This window comes from Gymnoscopelus braueri (assembly GCF_963280865.1).
Source record: "Gymnoscopelus braueri genome assembly, chromosome: 24".
Taxonomy (NCBI): domain Eukaryota; kingdom Metazoa; phylum Chordata; class Actinopteri; order Myctophiformes; family Myctophidae; genus Gymnoscopelus; species Gymnoscopelus braueri.
Window position 1 is genome coordinate 13,180,959 of NC_137626.1, and position 22,677 is coordinate 13,203,635.

The 22,677-nt window shown below is 41.3% G+C and overlaps 1 protein-coding gene across 1 annotated transcript in view; it reads left to right on the top strand.

Annotated features, from left to right (window-relative positions):
* The first annotated feature begins 3,009 nt into the window (after positions 1-3,009).
* als2b (alsin Rho guanine nucleotide exchange factor ALS2 b) overlaps positions 3,010-22,677 on the top strand; it is a 68,899-nt gene continuing 49,231 nt past the window's right edge. The window contains 11 exon segments of the mRNA XM_080422677.1: positions 3,010-3,148; positions 4,799-4,926; positions 7,130-7,278; positions 7,611-7,915; positions 7,917-8,095; positions 9,015-9,358; positions 11,182-11,465; positions 12,918-13,090; positions 14,355-14,512; positions 18,699-18,742; positions 18,744-18,934. Of these exon segments, the coding sequence (XP_080278803.1) occupies positions 4,907-4,926; positions 7,130-7,278; positions 7,611-7,915; positions 7,917-8,095; positions 9,015-9,358; positions 11,182-11,465; positions 12,918-13,090; positions 14,355-14,512; positions 18,699-18,742; positions 18,744-18,934 (1,847 nt within the window). The 5' untranslated portion in view covers positions 3,010-3,148; positions 4,799-4,906.

Below are 22,677 nucleotides of genomic sequence, written 5' to 3' on the forward strand. Positions count from 1 at the left end.
TATTTGTTGTACTTTCACTGCAGTACATTTTGAATTCCGGACTTTTACTTGTAACAGAGCATTTCTACATTTTAATAGCAGTACTGATACTTACTCGTACTTTTTCCACCACTGAACAGGCTGTGTTATATGTCTTTATTTCGTTCTCTCGTTTGTTTGAGACGCATCAACGATACAGTCACCTGTAAGTTAACATAATGTTCGTCACAGTGTGTTAGGGACATGTTATGACCTGTTTAATGTATGCAAAGTTATTATGCAAAGACATTAACGCGCCATATGACATGGTATCGTTCGACTCTCCCAGTTTGAGTCCTCTCGGGTTCCGTCGTTACACGAATAGGGTACATTTTTGCCACAACAACAGATTTATATTGGGGCTGGGACTCGATTAAAACAGATATATTCGAATTAATTAGAAGCTTTGTAATTAATTACCAGTGGTGGAAAGTAACTAAGTACATTTACTTAATTTCTGTACTTAAGTACAATTTTGAGGTATTTGTACTTTACTTGAGTATTTCCCATTTCCAATACTTTTACTTTTACTCCACTACATCTCAGATGCAAATATTGTACTTTTACTCCACTACAATTATTTGAAAACTTTATTTACTAGTTACTTTGTAGGTATAAATTATTACATTATAAAACATACATTAACCACTTCAGCCCTATTTTATACCTAGGCTATTTGAAAATAGCCGATCTACAAGCTCACAACGCGTCGCACCGCGACGCGTTGTGAGCTTGTAGATCTGCTATTTTCAAATATTTTGTACTTCTACTTTTGGTACTTTAAGTACATTTTTATACCAATACTTTTGTACTTTTACTCAAGTACATTTTTTATTCTGGACTTTTACTTGTAACAGAGTGTTTCTATATTGCAATATTTATACTTTTACTTAAGTAAAGAATGTGAGTACTTTTTCCACCACTGTTAATTACATAAATTAATGTGTTGAGGTTGCAGCCCTAATTTATATATTAGAGTGCATTTCACAGCTACGCGCCTGTTCAGTGTTCACATCTGCTTGCTAGGCACATTTTTATGTATATTGAATGAAAAAATAAAAAATGATAAAAGGAGTTATAAATAAAACAATTAAAAATATACATGAAAACGTCTCTAACCTTTGTTTTGTGTAAATTCCACTTTTTGGCGAGAAGATAAAACTATGTCCGGCAGACAGAAAAGTCAAGTGCGCCACCTACATGACCTAATGGAAACAAGGCCCATGCCTAGGCTAGACCCGTTAACAGACGACGTCACACTGACTGGATGCAAGGCAAGCAAGCGTCATACTGGTTGCAAATGAAACCAATTCTGTCAGGTCACCTGACAGAATTGGTTTCATTTGCAACCAGTATGACGCTTATGACGCAGTACTAGTATGACGCAGCACTAGCCAACACACAACACAAGAGGGGGTTGGGGTGCCCGAAACAACAGGTTGAGAATTGATTGCATGCAGTGGTGGAAAGTAACTAAGTACATTTACTTAAGTACTGTACTTAAGTAACATTTTGAGATATTTGTACTTTACTTGAGTATTTCCAATTTCCAATACTTTTACTTCTACTCCACTACATCTCAGAGGCAAATATTGTACTTTTACTCCACTACATTTACTTGAAAACTTTAGTTACTAGTTACTTTTCAGATATAAATTAACCACTTTAAACCTATTTTATACCTAGGCTATTTGAAAATAGCAGATCTACAAGCTCACAACGCGTCGCAGCGCGGCGCGTTGTGAGCTTGTAGATCGGCTATTTTCAAATATTTAGTACTTTTACTTTTGGTACTTTTAAGTACATTTTGATGCCAATACTTTTGTACTTTTACTCAAGTAAATTTTGAATTCTGGACGTTTACTTGTAACAGAGTATTTTTATATTGCAGTATTGGTACTTTTACTTAAGTAAAGAATTTCAGTACTTTTTCCACCACTGGCAACCAGTATGACGCTTATGACGCAGTACTAGTATGACGCAGCGCTAGCCAACACACAACACAAGAGGGGGTTGGGGTGCCCGAAACAACAGGTTGAGAATTGATTGCATGAAACAATCACCTGTGCATCCAGTCTCAATGTTAGTAAACACATAATTGGTGTTATCCTTTTAACAATCATTGTAACATCGTTCCACGGTACTGTTCACAAACTGTATGGTTGGTAAACGTTAACTCACCCTTCGGAGTCTTTGTGCAATGTATTATTCTGTATTTTTCGATAAAGAAGTGTTTTAATCCCCATCTGTGTCGGATTCTGTCGGAAGTTCCCTGTATTCCCCTTTGAGGAATACAGGGAACTTCCGGTGAAAGCCGGAATTACACTCAATGTAAACAGGAGGTAAAGGAGGGGGGGGAATGGCGTTCGACCACAGACGGGATTAAAACACATATCTATTGATACATACGGACTAATACATTGCACAAAGACTCCGCAGGGTGAGATAACATTTCGGGCAACCGGGTAATCACCTTATACGTTTGGTTTGTACATGTACGGAGAAGTACGGGCTTTACTGGTGAAAGTGCGGGACGCACGGGCGAGTGCGAGCCAAGACTATCATAGATATGAAGGTAAAAGTCAGTTGAAAATAGCCGATCTACAAGCGCACAACGCGTTGCTTTGCGAGGCGTTGTGAACTTGTACATCTGCTATTTCCAAAGGATTTTTATACGTTTTGCACATTTGAAAACTTGTGAAATGGAACCTTCTGCATAATGAGTACTTTTACTTTTGGTACTTTAAGTACATTTTGATACCAATACTTTTACTCAAGTACATTATGAATACCTTACTTTTACTTGTAACAGTAGTATGTTTACATTGCGGTATTGATACTTTTACTTAAGTAGCTTTTTTTTCCACCACTGCTCGTATACATCAGGATGTCTCGTGCAGCCAGGGGACAAAAAAAGTACCCTATGCTCTGTCACAACAACACAGCAGCAGCAGCTCCCCAGCAGATGACTAAACATCTAACCAAGCGAATACACACACACACACACACACACACACACACACACACACCTACTGTACACTACACCCCACACACACACATACACACACACACACACACACGCACACACGCACATACAGCTTGTTGACGGGGATCTTTGGCCAGAGAGGAGGTGAGTGTAAACAGAGAACAAGATGTCTGTTGTGTGTCTTTCTTTATCTCGTCTGATCTGAACACCTGTAGCCTGACTAAAAGGATTATTAGCCATAGCTAACGTGTTAGCACAAAGCAGAGCTTGTAGTACTCAGTGTGGCTGGTAATGTTAAGGGAGTGTGGATGGATGGATGGATGGATAGACAGACAGACAGACAGACAGACAGACAGACAGACAGACAGACAGACAGAGCCTTGGATCAAGAGGGAATCTATAGCTACATCATAGATATGGAATGATCAAAATCTCTGATAGTCTTGATCCAAGGCTATAGGACAGACCCAACAACATGCTGGTCACCATCCTGTGATTGGTATCTGTGTGGAGGCTGTATGTAATTACCAGTGGTGGAAAAAGTACTCAAATTCTTTACTTAAGTAAAAGTACCAATACTGCAATATAAAAATACGCTGTTACAAGTAAAAGTCCAGAATAAAAAAATTACTTGAGTAAAAGTACAAAAGTATTGGCATCAAAATGTACTTAAAGTACCAAAAGTAAAAGTACTAAATATTTGAAAATAGCAGATCTACAAGCTCACAACGCGTCGCATCGCGACGCGTTGTGAGCTTGTAGATCGGCTATTTTCAAATAGCCTAGGTATAAAATAGGTTTAAAGTGGTTAATGTATGTTTCATTATATCATAGTTTATAGCTGAAAAGTAACTAGTAACTAAAGTTTTCAAATAATTGTAGTGGAGTAAAAGTACAATATTTGCCTCTGAGATGTAGTGGAGTAGAAGTACACTACTTAAGTACAGTACTTAAGTAAATGTACTTAGTTACTTTCCACCACTGCTAATTACATATATTTAGGTGTCTGTTGTTTACTTTACAGAGATGTATACATGATATGCAGGGACATAGCAGTGCAAATATGCCCCCTTTGAGATCAGAAAACTGTCCCTACAAATCAGAGTTAGTGAGGGAGAGTTAGTGTATTCTCTAGTGAAATTGTTGCTATTTTCTTGTGGTTAATCTTGCCATTGCACTACAGTTTAAGGGGTCATATTCTAGTAATTATAAACACGTACAAAAAAACAGACCTTTTTTCCACAAATGATGATTTATTATAAATCCCCCCCACATAACATACCTACCCCAAGGGGCATTTGTCCTAACAAAACATCTTATGAATGTCCCAGACAGTCAGTCAGTCAGTACCCTGACTGGCTTGCTTATGACATAGACATGACTTTATTGACATTATTGACATCCCTTTTGTTTTGTTTTTTGATTGCTGAGCAGTTATACAACCCCGCCGGGGGGCACTAGCTAAGTAAACAGAAGTGAGTGTGTCTTGTCAACATGAGCTTTAAAACCTGTTTGCCTTGTAGACAGACTGACAAACCAGATGTTGGCATGTAAAAGCAAAAAAAGCAGTAAAAGCAGAAATAGCTGATCTACAAGCTTACAACGGGTTGTAAGCTTGTTTCTGCTTTTTTTTTGTATTTGAAAATGTGTGAACATTTTTCAAAATGGAAACGATTATGCAAAAATAATTGTGATTATCTCCAATAATTGTGATTGGACGAGTATGCAATAATTGTGACAGGCCTAGCAAAGCCAAGAGATAATGTCTTCTTCTTTTCCATCGTCGTTATATAGGCTGACATTCAGGAATATATTCGGGAGGAGGCAGGCGACTGAGGCGAGTGTCATCATCTTCATCATCATCAAAGATGTTGTTGAGATGGTGACGAATAGACCCCGGTGATGGAGAGCCAGAGAAAAAGGTATGTGACCCCCCCCCCCCCCCCTCCTCCCCCCTTCCTTACTGCAAAGAGGTAGGGCTGTCACGATTGTGACATTTTACTTGCCGATTAATTCTCGCTCAAATAATTGGGATTTACCGATTTAATTGGGATTCTGTCATTGAACATTGGAACATTATGAATACAAATGTCATTTTTAGCCTTCGTAAACTAAAGGTTCACAGGGCAGATTATGACAAATAACTGACATAATTTAATAACTTTATACTGAGAAACATAAAACATTATACTATAACACATTGATATAGACGATCTGCAAGCTTGTAGATCTGCTATTTACGCATTTTTTTAAAAATGTTTGCAAATATATGAACATTTTTCAACGTGGAAATGGTGACGATTATGGAAAAATAATTGCGATTATCTCAAATAATTGTGATTAGACGATTATTTAATCATTTTGACAGGCCTACAAAGAGGATGATTATTATTTATTGTGTTAAATGGATGTGATCACCATGTGACATGGCCCTCGGATAGGCCGTTGCTCACTTCTGCATGTCGCTCACAAAACAACACTTGGTCTCTCGCACTGCCTGATAGAGAATAGAGAATCACAACTCTCTCTCTGTCCCACATTGTTATTTTTAAGCTATGACGATGCATGCCAAATGTGTGTCGAGTTCAACAACGAAGAGTTAGTTTCATGTCACATACCACTTCCACTTTAAAGGGAAAAATGTTTTTTAGTCGATTAGTCACCCCTTGACTTGAATTCTGTTTTTTCGTATTCCTAAGCCAATAATTTGATGACCAGCGGACCGGTTGGCAGCGGTTCCGGTAGGAGACACAAAGGAGACTCTTTGTGTCTCCGACCGGAACCGCTGCCGGTCGGCAAATTATTGGCTTAGGAGTGCGACAAAAACAAAACAAATATCCATGAATTCAAGTCTCCATGGGGTGACTAATCGATAGGAAAACAAGTCATTTTGGGGGTGAACTATCCCTTTAATTTTAACTTCTGTTTTTTTTTTAATGTGACGCTGAAAACACTGATTTCCCATAGTGTTCCAACTTTCTGTTAGTGTTGCTGTACTTTCTGACCTGTGTACTCACTTACTTAATCCTCTTTGTTCCCCGTGGAACAGGGGTTAGGGCAACTTTGATGATGGAGAGGGCCACTATATTTCCACACTCACTCCAGAGGGCCACGTTGCATATAATGTGCTGTCGGGCCATGTCACACGAAAGTAGCAAAAATAGCCAATCTACTTGTAGATCTTCTGTTTTTGAAATGGAATCCAGATTTTTTGTTTTGCCATTTTTTTTAATTGGAATCCTGAAAAGTAACATTTTTATTTCATTTCAAATGCATTTAGTTAGACTTATGTTAACTTTATGAACTTAGATACAAATACATTGGACATAGAAAAGACAATAGAACGGAAAAAAAAGGCATGGGTTTCCGAGGCTAGTGAGCTACTAATATAGACTGAAGTAATTAAAGCGGGTCATGTTTGCATGTTTGGAATTGTAAACAGCTGAGATCAATAATATAGCAGTATTCCGATATTAACCTGTGGGCCGCATTAAGTGAGTGAAGGTGGGGGCCGCATGTGGCCCCCGGGCCGCCAGTTGCCCATGTATGTTCTAGTACAGCGCTACTCAACCCGCGGCCCCAACGCAGCGTCTCTGCGGCCCCTCATGGTCAAACCAAAAAAAATTATTAAAAAAAAATGTTTAAGCACAGGATAAAAATATACATTTCCGTTCAAATATATGGGTTGCTTCATTTTTTTCAAAAACAAACAGACAGGCATATACAGGTGCGTCAATTGTTACAGGTATAATGCATAGTTTTCTATGCATTTCAGTTTTTTTGGGGGGTTTGACCCCCAATCTTTTTCAGCCGCCCGCCCAGGATAGGTGTCCCTTATTTCTTATGGTGAAATTTCATTATTTGACATGTCAAAATGTACCTTTTCTTATAACGATAACAATGTGTAGTGTGTTACAAAATCGAAAAATATCCAAAATAGGACAGACATTTTTAGCTTGCGGCCCTTGGACTTTTGGTATTTTTCTGAGTGGCCCCTGAGCCATCTTAAGTTGAGTAGCCCTGTTCTAGTGTGTCACACAAAAGTTGCAAAAATAGCTGAACCACAAGCTCAAAACGCGTCACAATGAGTCAGTCACTTGAGTGCCGCCTCCTCTTCTCCCCCAGCTCTGAGGAGGACGGCTCCTCCGGGGAGCGAGGCCTGCTCTACTCCTGGAGGGGCTACTCCTACAGCCTCACCCCAGAGAGACTGCTCCTTTCACGGCCTGTCCTCCAGGCGGCCTTAGGCACCCGACATGGGGTGCTGCTGGTGGAAGGTAAGACTCGTCGTGTTTTGTGTAAACACTTAAACCATTATGTTATACCTTGGCTATTCAAAAAATAGCAGATCTACAAGCTCATAGCGCGGCACCGAGTGCCGCGCTATGAGCTTGTAGATCTGCTATTTTTTTAGAAAAATCTTGAAAATGTGTGCAAATCTTTGAATATATATATATTTTAGAGCGAAGATTTTTAACTCAAATCTTTGCTTCTGGGATGTAAATGTATGTAAATATATATATATATGCAAAGATTTGCGGAAATTGGCAAGATTTATATATCTGTGAAAACGCCGTCGCTGATGACCATGTCTTGTTTACCGGTACAGGAGGCCAGGTGTACAGCTTCGGCCAGTTGCCCTGGAAACAACAACAGAGCCGAGCGCACAACGAGCACACGACGACGACCACGACCACGCCGGTCCTGGAGAGCGCTCTCGGCGGGCAGCGGGTGGTCGCCGTGGCGGCCGGCGACCTCCACAGCGGCGCGGTGACGGAGGACGGCGGCGTCCACATGTGGGGGGACAACTCCTCGGGGCAGTGCGGCCTGACGGGGCTCGGCACCGTGCCCAACCCCACCCCCGTCGCCCTGCTGGACTCGGACGCCTGCGCCGTCGCCCCCCGCGCCGAACACCACCGTCCCCGTCCTGGAGCTGGCCTGCGGAGGGCGCCACACCCTGGCCCTCTCGGCCCAGCACGAGGCGTGGGCCTGGGGCGGCGGGTGCCAGCTGGGCCTGGTGGCGGTCACCGCGGTCACCGCCTCCTCCTTCCCTGCTGTCGGGAAGCCGCAGAAGGTGGAGCACCTGGCGGGGAGGTACGTACGTCTAGAGCAGTGGTTCTCAAACTTTTTCGTGTCAAGGACTAGGGGTGTGCCGATACACTAATTTCACCAAACGATACGATACGATATTTGGCTCACAACTTCGATACGATACGATACGCACTTTTTTTATTACGAAAAATATATGGGGGAGAAAAAAAGCAAATGCAAACAAATAATTCTGTTTTTGCATTATTCAGATATGCGAACTTGTAGCTTTTCAGCTACAATAGCCGTTTTGAATCCAAATAGGGCAATAGTATGACACCTGACCCGAAAAAAAAACAACATATTGTCACCCTTTTCACCTCGGGGCTGTTTGCATGCCTGATTATTATTATTGTAAAAAAACGATATTATTTTTTTTCAAAACGATACATATCGTCACGAAAACGTATCGCGATATATCGCGGGACGATATATCGGCACACCCCTATCAAGGACCCCCAAAATTTATTTGTAATGTATTTGGCCGCGGACCCCATCTCAAAATATTTTGTTCCAGGGACCCCCCCCCCAGAGGCAAATATTTGAGTTACAAATGTTCGCTTTGAAACATATATATTCAAAGGTTTGCACACATTTACACGAAAAAAAAAAATCTGCTATTTTTGAATAGCCAAAGTATAAAAGGTTAAAGTGGTTAAAATGATTGTGATGCCATAATAACACATTTTGCTGGGGACCCCCTGGAACCCCCCCCAAGGACCCCTGGACCCACTTTGAGAACCAATGGTCTAGAGCTGTGCATTGGCACTGCCCTCACGATTCAATTCGATTACGATTCACCTTGTAATAATTCGATTCCATTCGATTCGGTCAATACAAGCAGTCGGATACATCGGGTTCATAATCGTCCATGTCCGCGTCGCGACTAACCTACGAACCGATTGTTTTTTGACACCACCACCAGGTACGTCCTCCAGGTGTCGTGCGGGGCCTCCCACAGCCTGGCGCTCGTGCGCTGCGCGGGCGCCGGCGGCGAGCCCCGCCGGGCCCCGCAGCAGGACAAATGCGGACAGTGTCACCAGCTGCTCTACACCATGACGGACAAGGAGGACCACGTCATCATCTCCGACAACCACTACTGTCCCCTCGGCGTGGAGCTAGCCGCCGACGGAGACGGAACGCCGGAGGCGCCCGCCGCCGCCTCCGACCAGGGACTCGGAAGCTCCCCATCAGAGCCCATCCTCTCCTCCCACGGCTCCTCCACGTCGACCCTTGCGGCTCCCTCTACCTCCTCTACCCTGGCGCAAGGTACCGATAGGGCTGTCACGATTACAAACTTAAGTTGACGATTAATTATCACTCAAATAATTGCGATGAACGATTTAATTGTGTTTCTGCCGTTGAAAATGTATGGAACATTATGAATACCAATTTACATTTCTGTTTGGCTTTTAGCTTAAAGGGTCTACACCATGAAAATCACTTTTTTCTTGTTTTTTTGTATTTTTTGGGGTCCCCAGTGTCTCTTGTACCCAAAAAAATGTTTTGTTTTTTTTATTCAGTCATTCCTTCTCATTTCATGGATTTCCAGAATGGGCGTGTCTGAACAGGCGATCTCAGAATGGAAATGTTTATGATGTCATGAACATTAATGATGGCAAACCCAATGTTAAATGAAAAGTGCCCGAATCGCTCCGAAACTTTTTCTACCCCTTTTTCTAACAGTACGTTTTAACAGCGGGCGATCAGCGGGCGATCAGGATAGTATTTTCCGGAAGTGCATTATATGTCTATGAGAGCCGGCGACTACTGGCGATAGGGCGAAGTGGGCGGGGGGGCGATGAAAGATGGATTTTCTTTATCTTTTGGACGATGTCACCCGGGAACGCCCGAGAGTCGCCCGCTGTTAAAACGTACTGTTAGTGGGGGTCTACGAACAAATAATTCGTGCTCGGATTTTGGCTCCGCCCCCCGGAAGTGGGTGAAACAGGCACCTCAAACACTTGGTGGAATTGTTCAAAAGTTTTCAAAGTGTTTTTTTTTTCGATTTTGTATTTTTCTTAGATGCTTCTTTTTATGCAGAATTTTTCCATATTTTTTTTTTTTTAAATAATTTTTTTTAATATATTTTTTTATTAACAGACAGAATTGCTCAGTAGCCCCCCCCTGCACAAGAGGACGTTTTGGTATTGCAGCTGAAAGTGCTGTATAAGCCAGAGACAATTGACTTGGGATGAGTATATCTGAGTGATGATTTAGGCTCAAACCTTTTGAAAAAGGTTTGAGGGACATACACCATATGATATTAAATATCATTTTTTTTATTTTTATTCATGGTGTAGCTCCTTTAAGTAAACAAAAGTTGCACAGGGCAGATATGACAAATAACACATATGTAATTACTTTATACTTAAAAATAAACATTAATAAGCTCAAAACTTATAAATTGGCTATTTCCACTATTTTTGATTTTTTTTTAAAATATATTACATTTTTTAACATTGATTATGACGATTATGCAAAAATAATTGTGATTTATATAAAATAATTGCGATTAGAGGATTTTAGAGGATTTTTGGCCGCGGACCCCCATCTCAAAATATGTTGTTCCAGGGACCCCCCAGAAGCAAAGATTTGAGTTACAAATGTGCGCTTTAAAAATATATATATATATATTCAAAGATTTGCACACATTTGAGCTTATAGATCGGCTATTTCCACTATTTTTTACATTTTTTGAAAATATATGACGTTTTTCGGCGGTGTAGCTGCCCCTATAAGTTGGGACATTAGTATTAGTTTCCTGCACTGTGATTGGCCCACTTGGCCCACTTTCCTGTACTGTGATTGGCTGACTCTATTGGCTGACTCTATTCAGCACTGTGATTGGCTAGCGAGACACATGATGACATTAATAACCTATAAATAGGATTATGCACTTCCAAAAATTGATTTTTTTTTGGAAGTGAGCTTCCATCACTATGATGACCCACTGTGATGACCACACCCCCCACTTCACACTGGGTGTGATTTTTTTTTAACATGGAATTGACTATGACGATTATGCAAAAAAGAATTGCGATTATATAAAATAATTGTGATTAGAGGATTATATGTAATAATTGTGACAGGCCTAGGTACCGATCGTCCGGCCTGCGACCCCTCCCGCCCCCAGGGCCCATCAGAGAAAGGGGAGTCAGCGATGATGACGGCCAACGGAGGAGGAGAGCTGCCCGCTGCGACCTCTGAACAGGTAGACTGTGGCGCTGCTCAGTCGGCGGGGGGCGGCGCCGCTGCTCCTGGCACCCCGAGCAAGAACTCGCCCTATCCAGACGAGCAGGCCGTCAAGGACTATCTGAGGAAGTTGTCGGACCACACTCTCATGGAGCAGACTGCAAAGTCGCACTCTTTACAGGTTAGTTGGGCTGGAAGCTTGACGAGGCCTGTGTCACGATTATGAATGTAAGTTGGCCATTAATTGTCACAAATAATTTTGATTAACGATTTCATTGTGTTTTTGGCATTGAACATCGTAGTAAGGGTGTGCCGATATATATATATATCGTCCCACGATATATCGCGATACGTTTTCGTGACAATATGTATCGTTTTGGAAAAACTTAATATCGTTTTTGCAATAATGATAATGCAAAAACAGAAGTATTTGTTTAGCTTTGCTTCCCCCCCCCCCCCCATATATTTTCATAAGCTTTTTTTCCCCCACATATGTTTTCATAATAAAAAAGTGCCATATATCGTATCGTATCGTATCGATATCGTATCGATGTCGTGAGCCCAATATCGTATCGTATCGTTTCATGAAATTAGTGTCGGTACACCCCTACTTCGTAATCAAATATTGCACAGGGCAGATATGACAAATAACTTAAATATACAAAGATAGCATTTTTTTTTTTATAAAATAAAAATGTGAAAATAGCTGAAATAGTTGATCTACAAGCTTACGACACGCTTGTAGATCTGCTATTTCAGCTTTTATTTTTTAAGTATTTGAAAATGAATCAACATTTTTCAACATAGAAACGATTCTGATGATTATGCAAAAATAATTGCGATTATGTCAAATAATAGACTATTATGTATGTGTGTATTATTGTGACATGCCTACTGGAAGCTTGACCTGGACTTCTTGAATAATGTGTTTTCTCGCTGTGTTGTCTCGCTTTCACATTGGTAACCTTTTTTGCTGGATTCTATGTTTTGAGTTGCCAAAGAATGATCATCGTCAGCATTGTCGAAAAATGCTAAAGAGATATCTGTCGGGTTGGCTTGTTTTGACCGGCGTTGATTTTGACAGCTAATTTTTATTTAGGTTTAGGGTAGTCTTTTGAATAAAATGCCATTTAGTTTTAGTCATATTTTAGTCATCTGAAATGGTTTAGTTTTTGTCTAGTTATAGTCGACTAAATATCACAAGATTATAGTCGACTAAATCTACAAATGATTTAGTCGACTAAAATGTATTTTGGCGGTGCCTTAATGGCGTCGTAATGACCGATATTACACATGGTTGCATGCTGAAAATAGCCGATCTACAAGCTCACAACTGCGACGCGTTTTGAGCTTGTAGATCTGCTATTTCCAGAGCGCAACCAAACATAAAATGACTTGTCTTTTAGTTCTGCTGGATCTCTTCTCTACTCGTCCCTCACTAATATTTTAGTCTAGTTTTTAATTTGTTGACGAAATTGTCACTACATTTAGTCTTAGTTTTAGTCATCGTAGCTTAGTTTTTATTTGGTTTTTATTTCGTTTTCGTCAGTGAATAAAGGTAGTCGACGAGCATTTTTCGTCATAGTTTTTTTAGTAGACGAAATCAACACTGGTTCTGACTGGATCTTTGCAGGCCACCACCACCTCTGCCCTCAACAGCCTGGTGACGTCGTGCGCCTCGGCCGTGGGCGAGCGGGTGGCCTCCACCTACGAGGCCCTGTCCCTGAAAAAGATGATGAATTTCTACCTTCCCTCTACGGGGGCAGTGCCCGGGGGAGGGTTAGGGATGGCAGGATGGGCAGATGGGTAAGGGACTTTCTACACTGAGATTTATCATCCGACACAGAACTTGAATTGTACTGTGTGTGTGTGTGTGTGTGTGTGTGTGTGTGTGTGTGTGTGTGTGTGTGTGTGTGTGTGTGTGTGTGTGTGTGTGTGTGTGTGTGTGTGTGTGTGTGTGTGTGTGTGTGTGTGTGTGTGTGTGTGCGTGCAGTGGTGGAAAAAGTACAATTTGTTTTTACTTAAGTAGAATTATCAATACTGCAATGTAGAAGTACTCTGTTACAAGTAAAAGTCCGGAATTAAAAATGTACTTGAGTAAATGTACAAAAGTATTGGTATCAAAATGTACTAAAGTACCAAAAGTAAAAGTACTGAAATGTTTGAAAATAGCAGATCTACAAGTTCACAACACGTCGCGATGCGACGCGTTGTGAGCTTGTAGATCGGCTATTTTCAAATAGCCTATGTATAAAATAGGGCTGAAGTGGTTAATGTATGTATTATAATATAATAAGCTATATTTGCATAGTAACTAGTAACTGAAGTTTTCAAATAATCGTAGTCTAGTAAAAGTACAATATTTGCCTCTGAGATGTAGTGGCGTAGAAGTAAAAGTAAACTACTGAAAATTGGAAATACTCCAGTAAAGTAAAACAATACCTGAGTAACAGTACTTGAGTAAATGTACTTAGTTACTTTCCGTGTGTGTGTGTGTGTGTGTGTGTGTGTGTGTGTGTGTGTGTGTGTGTGTGTGTGTGTGTGTGTGTGTGTGTGTGTGTGTGTGTGTGTGTGTGTGTGTGTGTGTGTGTGTGTGTGTGTGTGTGTGTGTGTGTGTGTGTGTGCGTGCGTGGCCTAGAGGAGGCCTTTATATGACCAAGGTCATTAAATACCAACCACTCCTACATACCATCTCAGAGCTGGTTTATAGGTGCAGACTATTTGTTTTCATATTTGGCAGCCTGGGACATACCCACAGACTAGTTGTTAGAGGGCTTCAACAACTTAGGATGCCCAGAAAGGAGGCAAAAAGGCTGGCAAAGTATTGTGCTATCTCTGCTATAATTGGCAGTCGCCGCCATATATGGCGGAGACGCTGTTACTTATACCCGTAGAGTACTGAGTGACATGCCTACTGTATCATGAAAACATATGCCATGATTTTGTGAATGTAACCCTACTGCACCTGTAATATTTGTGTCCCTGTATGTATTATCCTTTATGTGGACATAAATAAATGGTTAAAATGTGAGTGTGCGTGTGCGGCGCGCGTGTATGCGTGTGTGTGCAGACTCTCCCCAGGGGCTATCCTCCCCGGCCCGGGAGAGGAGCGGGTTCTCCTGGAGGAGTCGGCGCAGGCGAAGAAGAGCTCCAGCACGGGGGACATCCGCCAGGAGGAGGCCGAGGGCCTGAGGCGCCGTCTCTCACTGCCGGGACTCCTCTCTCAGGGTAGATACGCTGTTCAACTCTGTTTATCCTCGTCCTATACGGCGCTGCGTAAGTACGCCTGCGTTGTCCCAGCACGTTGGCTGTCTGTGGATGGGTCTGTTTGTGTGTGCGCAATTGATAGGGCTGTCAAACGAATATTCGAATATTCTTCCAATATTGGGAAAATATGTATATTCGAATATGAAAATTAATATTCGAATAAAAAAAAAGAACGTTTATTTTTCTATTATTTTTATTTTTATTTTTTTTAATGTTTATTTGACAGGGACAATACAAAAAGCAATGTATGAAGTTATAAAAACAAACAAAAGATATGTTTTATTGGATCCGAGCACTCAATACATTGTTTTTTGTAGTTTCTGTCCAAAAAAATCAATACATACTATATTTTTTTATAATAATAATAATAATAATAATAATAATATTCGAATATATTCGAATATCTGCACATTTTTAAGACCAATATTCGAATATAATTTCTGAGGAAAGTTGACAGCCCTAGTGCACAGTCGCACACAGTCACTAGGGCTGCAGGGTATGGATTACCATAGAAAATTATATTGCAGTTTTGTCAGTTAATCGAACGATTTCTTTTTAATCCAGTAGGGCTGCAAACGTTAACCACTATCCCTATTAATCATGTCATTATAGGCGGAAATATCAGATAAGCTCACAGCAGGTCGCATGATGCGTCGTGAGCTTGCAGATTAGAATGTATGATATGATAATCCTACTACTATAATTGAAATGACCTTTGTCCGGGGTAAAAGTACGTACGATCGCTCCACTTGCCTCCTAACTTGACACAGACTGTTGATCAGTGCTCTGGCTAATATTTAGGCTTCTTTCCCCGCCTTCAATGTACTTACATAATGTACAATTAATATAAAAATCACACCCTGTGTGAAGTGGGCGGTGTCTTGCTAGCTAATCACAATACTGAATGGAGTCAACCAATCATGTACAAAAAATAAATACATTTATTGAAACACTCTTTATGATGGACGAAACCATAACTTAAAAAAAACAAATCATGTTTTTTTTAAAGTTATGGTTTCTTATATAGGGCTATGCACATGTGTCATGTGACACTGGCCAATCACAGTCCTGAATAGACTGTGATTGGCCAATCACGGTGCAGGGTTAGGCGGGGGTACTTTTTGGCCAATCACAGCGCAGGATAATTGTACAAATTTCCAAACCTCACTTATAGGGGCGGTTTCACCGCCCAAAAATACATTTTAACATTGTAGCCACGGCATCCTTCCTTCTTTTTGGCCGCAGCAGCTTTGTTTTGGCCGTTAAGATCTGTGATCACCATGATCAGTCATAACCATATAAGGACTTTCCAATGCAGCTACCACTTTCAAATATGGACTGTGATGAACTGTGATATGATCGGGCCTAGATGTGAGGGCCACGAAACGGCCCGAACTTCTAGTCAGGCTAATAGATTTAAAATGTCAAAATCTTAAGGTTCTAAGTGAGGATGCTAACATAATGTTTGTGGGACAAGGCATCCCGTAGTCTTATCTTTTGAAATATGCAGGATGACCCATGTACAGTATATCGATCGATATATGTTTGTGAATCATTGTGCAGCCCCCGGTATCAACCTCCAGCTTTCGCCATTCCAGCTTATATACAGCACTCGACATCGCCTGTCAAGCATTGCCACATTGTACAGTAAACGCAGTGTTGGAAAGTAACTAAGTACATTTACTTAAGTACTGTACTTAAGTACAATTTTGAGGTATTTGTACTTTACTTGAGTATTTCCAATTTCCAATACTTTTACTTCTACTCCACTACATCTCAGAGGCAAATATTGTACTTTTACTCCACTACATTTACTTGAAAACTTTAGTTACTGGTTACTTTTCAGATATAAATTATGATATAATGAAACATACATTAACCACTTTAAACCTATTTTAAACCTAGGCTATTTGAAAATAGCAGATCTACAAGCTCACAACGCGTCGCATCGCGACGCGTTGTGAGCTTGTAGATCGGCTATTTTCAAATATTTAGTACTTTTACTTTTGGTACTTTAAGTACATTTTGATGCCAATAATTTTGTACTTTTACTCAAGTAAATTTCTAATTCTGGACTTTTACTTGTAACAGAGTATTTTTATATTGCAGTATTGGTACTTTTACTTAAGTAAAGAATTTGAGTACTTTTTCCACCACTGAGTAAACGCACACAGCCTTGTCGCGTTCCAAAGTCTCTGTGGGCCGTTGCATGCTAGCTTCGCGGGGCCTCGCAGCAGCTCTGGACTCAATGGCAGCCTTTGTCCCGAGTCTGATTAGAAGTACTGAGCCTCAGAGGAATGCAGGCCGGCCAATATTTGGCCTTGTAACGTTGTTAAACTGCCCTCTGCGTTGCAGTTGGGAATAGAGACATGAGAGAGAGAGAGAGAGAGAGAGAGTGTGATAGCAAGATGATGAGAGAGAGAAACTCTAAATATAGCTCATATTGACTGATTGGCGGATTTGTAACAGTATTATGTAGAATATGAGTGTGAGAGAGAGAGAGAGAGAGACAGACGGAGAGAACGAGGCCGAGAGAGATCGATAGACACAGAATCAATGCAACTCTACACCGTGTGGTTCAAACAATTTGCTTTGGTGCTGTACGTACGTGGCTCAGTGACACCCCAACATTAACCCACTTAAAGGGGTAGTTCACCCCCAAAATGACTTTTTTTCTATTGATTCCTCACCACCTGGAGCCTTGAATTCATGGATTTGTTTTTGTTTTTGTCACATTCCTAAGCCAATAATTTGATTATAATAAATTTGTCCCCATTGATTCCGGTAGGAGACACAAATGCATTTGTGTCTCCTACCGGAATCAATGGGGCTAAATTTATTATAATCAAATAATAAAGGAAGGAATGCGACAAAAACTAAAAAATGTCCATGAAATCAAGGCTCCATGGGGTGAGTAATCAATAGAAAAAAAGTCATTTTGGGGGTGAACTACTCCTTTAAATACTCAAGGACACGACATGTTGAGAGCTTGTAGATCGGCTATGTTTGGCCAAACGTGCGCCCCCCGGAAGACGGGTTGCTCAGGTCCCAGTGGTTAAACGATATAATCGATGACTTGACATCATAAGTGCCAATGTCACAGTAACTGACATCATAGATGTCGTCATAAACTGTCCACGAGACGTCCGAGAGCCACAAGGAAGCCACAAGCAGTGTTGCCAGATTCTGTGAGAGAAACAAGCAACCAGGTCTGGGAAAACCAGCCCAAAAGAAGCGACTATGGGCCACATGCGCACTTTAACATATACATCAGCCATTTGAAAATAGCCGATCTACAAGCTCACAACGCGTCGTGAGCTGTAGATCGGCTATTTGCAAATAAAATCTTGCGGGGAAATTATAATAAGCTGATCTGGCAACCCTGTGTCTGTTTGTCCAGGGCTAATCTCCCACACCATTGGACCGAGCAGCATGAGCATCACATTTCTTGTGCACACTGCCAGCAGCGATGGGACGATAATCGTTATTATAGTTTATCGTTATAAAAAAAAAAACCACTCACAATAATCGTATTGCAGAGATTTTAATTTATCGTGAAATTGTCCATCAATTCACCTTTGCCGAGCTGCATATCCGGCACCACTGTCTTAAATGATCAAAAGTAAAAGTAAAAATATACAAAGTAACTAGTAACTAAAGTTTTCAAATAATTGTAGTGGAGTAAAAGTGCAATATTTGCCTCTTGAGATGTAGTGGAGTAGAAGTAAAAGTACTGAAAACTGGGACATACTCCAGTAAAGAATAGCCAATGTGTAAAATCATGCTTTTTAGGTCAAATCAAAAAAAATGACACAGATGCTTCTCCAGGTCTTAACCCATTGATACCTGGAACGCTTCTGTGTCACTTTAGATGTCTTTGGCTATTCAAAAATAGCAGATATACAAGCTCATAGCGCGGCACCGAGTGCCGCGCTATGAGCTTGTAGATCTGCTATTTTTGAAAAACCGAGGAAAAGAAAATTGGGTTTTTCTTTCAAAAATTTTTTAGGATTTAGAAGACATTTATAGAATCTTCTCAGGTCTTAATGGGTTAACGGGGTAATGTATCCCATATTCAACGGGCGTGGCCCCTCTCTCTGTGCTCTCCCCTCCTCCTCCTCCTCCTCCTCCTCCTCCTCCTCCACAGTGTCACCGCGTCTCCTGAGGAAGGCCGTCCGTCCCGGCAGCAGGGTGCGTGGGCCGACGGCGGCCCCCCCCCCTCCTCCTCACCCCACTGGGGGGGGCAGGAGGAGGAGGAGGAGGAGGGGGTCTCCTCCTTCCCCCCTCCCAGGGCCAGGAGGTGCTGCCCTCCCTGCAGACCGAGGTGTGGAGCTGGGGCCAGGGCGAGGAGGGACAGCTGGGCCACGGAGACAACCTGCCCAGGTATAGGACATGTGTTGTCACACACTATAGTGTTGATTTTGACAGCCAATTTTGATTTAGTTTTTAGTCATATTTTAGTCATCTGAAATGTTTTAGATTTTGTCTAGTTTTAGTCGACTAAATATCATACGATTAGACACTCGATGGTTCTATCCACAAGATTATCGACTAAAATGTATTCTGGCGGTGCCTTGATGCCGTCGTGATGGCTGATTTTACTCGGCTGCACGCTGAAAATAGACAATCTACAAGCTCACAACGCGTCGCGCTGCGACGCGTTGTGAGCTTGTAGTAGCCTGGGACCAGACGAATCTGCGAGTGCAAAAAAAAAATTGCACTCTGCGATTTGGGTCTGGCACCGCTCCATAGAGAATCCATTTCCTGCTCCAGAAGACGTGGGCAGGGACGTGCACAGATAGACTCTAGTTGGTGCTAGAGCACCTGCCCTTTGCCCTCTTGACCAGAAGTGCCCTTTTTTTTTTTTTTTACAGTATGTAGCCCATGGTGACATCGATCAATTCTGGATTAAAAACTTCTAATATATTAACAATTCCCCAAAATGTGCATTGCAATTTTCTTCTCACACTACTAGGGCAGCTGGCGGTTCCGCGCGCCGCGCAAGGTGCCCTTTTTTTTTTACTTGAGCACCTGCCCCTCAAAATCTCTGTGCACGCCACTGGACGTGGGTGACCAATCAGGGCCCAGTATTCGATTATGGGAGACTGTAATTGGTAGTTGGTTGTAGGTCTAACCAATTGCGTCGAGGGCCATTGTTTCCTTGGGGGAAAAAAACGTCCTCATGGAAGCACCAGACTTTTTTTTTGTTGATGAAATTGTCAATATATTTAGTCTAAGTTTTAGTCATCATAGCTTAGTTTTTATTTAGTTTTTATCTAGTTTTCGTCAGTGGAAAAAGGTAGTCGACGAACATTTTTCGTCATAGTTTTAGTCGACGAAATTAACACTGGTACACACGCACATTTTTAACACATCAAGTGCCAGAGTTTTTGGGCTATTCAAAAAATAGTAAAAAGTGGTTAGTATAGTGGTTCTGAAACTAAAAGTTTCAGAACCACTATATTTTAGCAACATACGTTTTTTCAAAAAACTGTTAGGATTTAGAAGACATTTTGTAGAATCCCCTGAAGCAATGATTTGAGTTAAAAAAAATTGCTTAAAAATATATATTCAAAGATTTGCACACATTTTCACGATTTTTGGAAAATAGCGGATCTACAAGCTCATTGCGCGGGACTTGGTGCCGTGCTATGAGCTTGTATATCTGCTGTTTTTGAATAGCTCAAAGAAAGAAAAAGAAATGACACAGATGCGTTCCCGGTCTTAACACATTCCATGCCAGAGTTTAATCTCATAATGTACTCACCAGTGCCAGCGTTTTATTGTTGTTTTTTTGTTTTTTTCATGTCGCCACAGACCTCGCTAAATAAGTTAAAAGTGCGCGTTCATTTGGTTCTAAACACACAGCGGATCCGTGAGAAACGGCCAGCGAAAACAGTTTCCAAATGCGAGCCGCCATCTTGAAGATACAGCCGATCAACGGTAAACAGTGATCAGCGAGGAGAAAAACAACAACCGAGAAAATCGAGTTTTAAACAGGATCCCAGACAGGAAGCGGATACGATCGAAAAAAACGGAACCCGGATAATTCTGTTTCCGACCGGAAACCGGAAACGGAAATGGATAAAAAAAATTCGGAAAGTGCACCTGGGGCAATTTCAATGGGAATCGGCGGTTCGCGTAGATCTACGCGACTGGCACGCTGCGGCTTTAAATAGGTTCGCGTAGATCTACGCGATTGGCATTCAATGTGTTAAAGGGTTAAAGGATAGTTTTACGCACTTCTGTAATAGTACCATATTTCCCCCATCTTTCTGCTATTTATCATTGTGCAAAGATAAAATAAAACAATACTGGGCACTTATTCTGTGCATTGGCTTTAAGATTCTGACCTTGCTTTTTGATGTTGTCACCAGGCTTGGAATTTTGTCATTTCCGGGTCAAGGCCACTTGGCCTTTGGTGTTGTCAATTTTTTGAGAGCACATAAAGGCCAAATGTCAGGGCAGGAAGGCCATCAAATAAAACAAGATTTTATTCCATTGAAATAATTAATTGAATTTAAGGGTTAAGGATGTAATATGTAGACTATCTGCAGTGAAATAAATAAATGATGGAATTTACAATCTGATCCATGCTCAGCCCTGAACCAATCAAAGTCACTGGATTGGTTTAAAGATGGGGAGTTAAGAATCTCAACAAAAGACACTGGTGTCTACATGACAAGAAAGAGACACTGGTGTCTACATGACAAGAAAGAGACATTGGTGTCTACAAGAAAGAGACACTGGTGTCTACATATTAACAAGAAAGAGACACTGGTGTCTACATATTAACAAGAAAGAGACACTGGTGTCTACATGACAAGAAAGAGACACTGGTGTCTACAAGAAAGAGACACTGGTGTCTATATGACAAGAAAGAGACACTGGTGTCTACATGACAAGAAAGAGACACTGGTGTCTACATGACAAGAAAGAGACACTGGTGTCTACAAGAAAGAGACACTGGTGTCTACATGACAAGAAAGAGACACTGGTGTCTACAAGAAAGAGACACTGGTGTCTACATGACAAGAAAGAGACACTGGTGTCTACATGACAAGAAAGAGACACTGGTGTCTACAAGAAAGAGACACTGGTGTCTACATGACAAGAAAGAGACACTGGTGTCTACATGACAAGAAAGAGACACTGGTGTCTACAAGAAAGAGACACTGGTGTCTACATGACAAGAAAGAGACACTGGTGTCTACAAGAAAGAGACACTGGTGTCTACATATTAACAAGAAAGAGACACTGGTGTCTACATATTAACAAGAAAGAGACACTGGTGTCTACATGACAAGAAAGAGACACTGGTGTCTACATATTAACCCATTAAGACCTGAAGCCTATTCTACAAATGTCTTCTAAATTAAATTCTAAACTGTTTTTTGAAAATGTTTCTATATCAGTGGTGCTCAAACTGTTGTATTTGCTCAAACCAATGTATTTGGCCGCGGACCCCCATCTCAAAATATTTTGTTCCAGTGACCCCCCAGAAGCAAAGATTTGAGTTACAAATGTTTGCTTTAAAACAATATATATTCCGAGATTTTCACATTTTCACGATTTCACAGAAATTCTGCTCTTTTAGCTCAAAATCAAGAAGTGACACAGATGCGCTCCAGGTCTGAATGGGTTAACAAGAAAGAAACACTGGTGTCTACATACTGACGAGAATGAAACGGAGGAGAAAGTGGTACAGTCAGCTGGGGCATTAAGGCCACTGTGGCCTCGACTCAGGGCATGACATTTTTTGATGGGGCACAAGGCCAAACTGAGGGCCAATGACGGCCAATGGCCTTCGTGGCCTCCCTGAAATTCCTGCTCTTGGTCGTCACGCCCTGAACGTAACAGTGAACCTTTCTGAGGTCACCCAGTGAGAGGAATGAGGGATGAAGGCACGCTGACATTGCATTAAAATGAAATTGAGTTTGATATTCTGTTGTGAATCTTTGAAAGAGAAGCGATGTGTATTTATATCATATTGCATAGCCATGACAAGTCATGCTTAGAGCTTTCGCTAAGTAGAACGTTTCCTTCAAAGCAGCGCGTGTAATGCAGATAATCACAAACAAATTCCATGGATGTGACCAACCAGTAAGATTGCTTGACTGGAACTA